Here is a 4,561-nt window from a genome sequence, read left to right as displayed (position 1 = left end):
TTGTTTTGCTGATTGATGTTCTTGTATGTACAGTGTCTTTGAGTATTTAGAAAAGCGCTTTTAAATAAAATGTATTATTATTATTATTATTATTATTACCCCCTCATGAGCCATTTAATGTACTGTTCATTAGATTGAATGAATTTATTTTATACTGGTTCCTGGTTCTGGTATGGAAATATTTGCGGATTTTCATTGTCTTCAATGTGGTCTAATATTTTGGGTTTTGGATGGTTGTTTTCATTATTTATGAAATATAAAAAGTTCCAAATGTTTTCATTTGAATTGATTTTAAGCTGCATGTTATTTAACATATTAGTCATATTAAAGTGGATATCATTACAATAATGTTTCTATAGGACTGATATTATTTATTTTTAAATAATTTGTTGTAGTTTTGTTTCAATTTAAACTACCCCATCATATACAATGAAAATAAAAACATAATTCTATTTTTTCAAAATTTTGTTTCATTTGGTGAAAATAATGGTAAAGGTCAAAGGTGCCTGTAAATGCGTGCAAACAGCTGGTAAGTACAGAATAGATTTTACGGCCTTCAATTGTTCTTTGGCTGCGAACAAAAATACACAATGATGACATAAAATGTACAGAAACTGCTGTTTGCATTTTTAATGAAATATGATATTGTATAAGTATTGGATATGAAATATTTCACTTTCTTGTAGTACTTGGGCGCTGAAGTAGCCCTTTATGAGATGCCAATACCACCCCTGGCCCCAAGCCAATTTGAGTTTGAGAGCCCTGATCTAAGGAATATCTATTAATTGTTCAGTCTATACGAAAATAAAATGAATGCAAAGTGTCCAATTAATAGCAAATTAAACAGAGAAGCGAGCCCTCAAATCTACCGAGCTGAAGCCATCTAATGCTTGGCATGACTAATAGATAAAACCATAAAAGGATTTAGCAAGTATTAAACCCGGCAGAGTAAGAATTTATAGACCTATTTGCATTAATGTTGCATCAAACATACAAAAATGATCAGAGATCGCAACATCATTAATAAATGTTAGCAAAATGTCTATTTATAAAGGTCTCCTGGTCCAGAATATACTACTGATACTACTAACAGTACTTGTAAAACAGGTGTACATGTGTGGAATCTGGGTAAAATGTCACATCAGAATTAATTTGGGTAAAAGGGTTCCCAGAGATAATGTAGGCTGAATGATATCATGGATGGACAACAGCAAATACCTGATTCTTGATAAAAAGCCAGTATTGTTCCCACAAGTTGGTCTGTATTTGTGTCAGAGTGAACACGTGTGTGTGTAGGCTGTTAGTAAACACGCTTCTCACCTCTGTCTGGAGACATGGCCATTCTCTTGCTGAGGGGGGAACCTGGCCTGTCTTTGTCTGAAGGAAGGTACCTCTTCCTGTTGCCCTTATCTCCTTGTTGCTAGAAAGAAACAGTCAAACTCATTTACTCCACATCCAAGTGCAAAATTAAATAAATAAATTAACAAATGAATGAATGTCCGTCCATTGCTCCATTCGAGAGAAATTGTTAAGTGATGGAAAGCCCTACCTCATACAAGTATGAGAAATACTAGGAGCATTTGAAGAAGTGCGTAATTTTGTGAAATACGAAAATTTGCTTTATACCCAAAAGAGAGTTGAGAAGATCGATATCACTCTCAATACTTTACACTAATTATAGTACACTAGAGACCTGAGTCAACTAGCTTAGCATAGCATAAAGACCGCTATCCTAGCTCTGACCAAAGGTAATAAAAGCCACCTTATGGCACCTTGAAAGCTTGCAAATTAACTGTTTGTTCTATCCATAAAAAGTGAAAAAGAAAAAGGTTTCGATTTAACTTCCTGCAGAGGACTAACTCTTGGCAAGATGGCAAATAACTGTATTTTCCAAAATGTTGAACTATTCCTTTAAGATTCAATTCTAGAATAGACCCTTTAAAGAAGAGAAAGAGGAGCAATAGTCACCTTGTTGAGCAGGGTGAGTTTAATGTCTTTGTGGGAACCTGAACCTCCATAGCTTCCTGGGGGGCCCATGGTCCCGGGTGGGGGATGTACAGGGTGGCCACCCCTGCTACCAGGACCTAATCTGGGCATGGGGTTGCCTCCTCTAGCCGGGGCACCAGATAGGTCAATCTTCCTGCGGTCCTCTCTGAAGGGTTCATCTTTCTTTGATGGTCTCTCTGTGGACAGGTAACATGGCAACTGATGAACCCGGTCATGCTAATCTTAAATTCTATATTTCCGATTTAGAGAAAAATCCATAAAAATCGTATAAATGTTTTACCTACTATACATTTGAAATAAGTAAAAATGTGGAAGGACACACAGAACTTTGCTGTTAAGCTATTATTAATGAAACTCACACTTCCTACACCAATGTTTTATATTAAAATCTTTCCAGTAGGCATAATTCGTAACTTTCACGGTAGACTTTTACTTTATATCCACCATGAGAGCTAATGGGGTACAGGTAATTCCCTTGGCCTTAGAATGTCTTTACCCAGCCTTTATTCGTTTGTGGTGGTCATAGTGATCATTATTTGAATACCAGAATTTATGATTTCTATGCGGTGCTGTTGTTTATCAGCCAGCCTGCTGCATTGGGACTTTGTTGCTCACACTAACCCCTGTTCTTGTCTCTGCCATGTGGAGGCCGGTCCCGCACAGGCCCTCTCTCCTTACGGGGGTGGTTTGGTGTGGGTGAACGGGAGCTGGCGGAGGAGACTGGGCTGGCCAGGTCAGCGTACATATCGTCTGAGTCTGCGCTGCGTACCGAGCTGCTGCTGGATGACGCTGATGACACTGATGACACGCTGCTCACGCTCAGCGATCTGTGGCAGGAAACAGGTCGACCGTTAGCTGGGGCATTGCAGACTGAGCGTTGTTATCGCAGTTTTGTGTACACAACAACAACATGGCAACAGGTCTTATGTATATATACACACCCTGAATAATAGCTATCATACCTGGATTTCCTGGACCATTTCCCAGAGACAGCACATGAAAGCAAGAGAGAATAACACAGAATTAATCCATATTAGGCTGCGTTATCAGCCTGGAGGACGCATTATATATGCACATTTAAAATACCTTTATATTTTAATATTTAGCTTACAGATTGAGGATGAATGCAACAGATAACTAAGATATAATTCTCATAGTAAGGGTTTAAAGACCTTTCTGAACCCAGATGGAATTGTGAGTCCAATTTGGCAGTTTCAAAAAGTGTAAATGACGACAACTCTTCAGATTATCATCAGCGTCATGTATATGTTGACTTAATTTAAATGACATAATGTGCCATTCTGCTTCATGTTCAATATTCTTTAAAGTGTGGCAGTAATGTAAAGCTTTATTTCATAAATAAGTGCCTCCCCAAACACAATATATGGTGTGCAACATTTCTTTAAAAGGTTGCCAAAGCTTTTGGAAAACGGCAGTTCTGATGACACTGAAGGTGTTCGCATGGGCGAGTACCTGGATTTTCTGGATCCAGAGCGTGAGCGTGACAGAGAGTTAGAGGAGGATCTGGATCTGGATCTAGAGCTAGAACCAGTATAACTGCTACCACTTCCACTAATACTCCCACTCACAGTTCGCCTGAAAGAGACAGACAAAGGACTGAGAACACAGCAGGTAGTTTTTTCTATAAAGCGTACTACCCAGCTCCTTGTTCAGTTATTATCACACAGAGCAGACATAAAGGCTGTATGTGTATATTCCCTACTGTAATCTGTTACATTAACAGAAGATTACTACAGACACTCCACTCACCGTTTGGCTTATTGTAAAGCGAGTTTCGGGGGCCACTGGAGAGGCCATATTTACAGCAGACATTTTGACTTGTCATAATAAGAAAGGCACAGGTGTTAATATCATAAACAAAGACTATTCAGGTGTTCCAGTAAGTTATGAAAGCAAGCCAGCATGTACAATATGAAGACTACGAAGCAGATAAATAGAATTTATTTTTTATAATGTGGTTTTCTTGGTCAAATTTCAAAATGTCCTCTGTACAGGGTCCAATATTAACTTTTTTGCTAATCTGGAAATGGCATATAAACTGATAAACTTTTTAGCAGCCATAAAAAACTGCATTATTTTTATTTGAATACAAACAATTACTATTACTATTAATTTAGTCAGGACCTTGAGGCTCCAGGTTCATTCAAACACAACCTATTGCAAAAATGCCTACCTCTGTGACTATTTTTCTTCATCTTCAAGTTTTCTTTTTGAGTGGCTTAACACTGGGAATATGTTATCACATCTCTAATAACAGGTAATTCAGACTGCAAAAACATATTGTGTAGAAAGCTGCAACTAGTAGTAATTCGGTGGACAGTAAGGGTCACATTAGTCTCAGCTGGTACACATAAAAACACACTAATGTCAACCTGGCCTTGTTCTGTACTAAGTATTTACTGTCCACCTGGTCAAAAACACTGAAAACAAAAACAAAAGTAAATCCCATTCTCAGTGTGTACCTCCCGTACCACCTACAAACTAGAGTTGTTCCGATTCCGATACCAGTATCGGAAATTGCTCTGATACTGCC

The 4,561-nt window shown here is 38.1% G+C and overlaps 1 protein-coding gene across 1 annotated transcript in view; it reads right to left on the bottom strand.

Annotated features, from left to right (window-relative positions):
* Window positions 1-82: 82 nt before the first annotated feature.
* The window catches only part of zc3h18 (zinc finger CCCH-type containing 18), a 31,562-nt gene continuing 27,083 nt past the window's right edge, over window positions 83-4,561 (bottom strand). The window contains exons 14-18 of the mRNA XM_035664773.1: window positions 3,481-3,603; window positions 2,970-2,978; window positions 2,629-2,834; window positions 1,969-2,183; window positions 83-1,420 (exon numbers count right to left, since the gene is read on the bottom strand). Coding sequence (XP_035520666.1) covers window positions 1,301-1,420; window positions 1,969-2,183; window positions 2,629-2,834; window positions 2,970-2,978; window positions 3,481-3,603 — 673 coding nt within the window. The 3' untranslated portion in view covers window positions 83-1,300. The remainder of the gene's footprint in view (window positions 1,421-1,968; window positions 2,184-2,628; window positions 2,835-2,969; window positions 2,979-3,480; window positions 3,604-4,561) is intronic.

Source organism: Morone saxatilis, unplaced genomic scaffold, assembly GCF_004916995.1.
Source record: "Morone saxatilis isolate NCDOM2014 unplaced genomic scaffold, NCSU_SB_2.0 Contig2, whole genome shotgun sequence".
NCBI classification, from domain to species: domain Eukaryota; kingdom Metazoa; phylum Chordata; class Actinopteri; family Moronidae; genus Morone; species Morone saxatilis.
The sequence above is the reverse complement of the archived record's forward strand: the minus strand, read 5'-3'. Positions and strand labels throughout refer to the sequence as shown.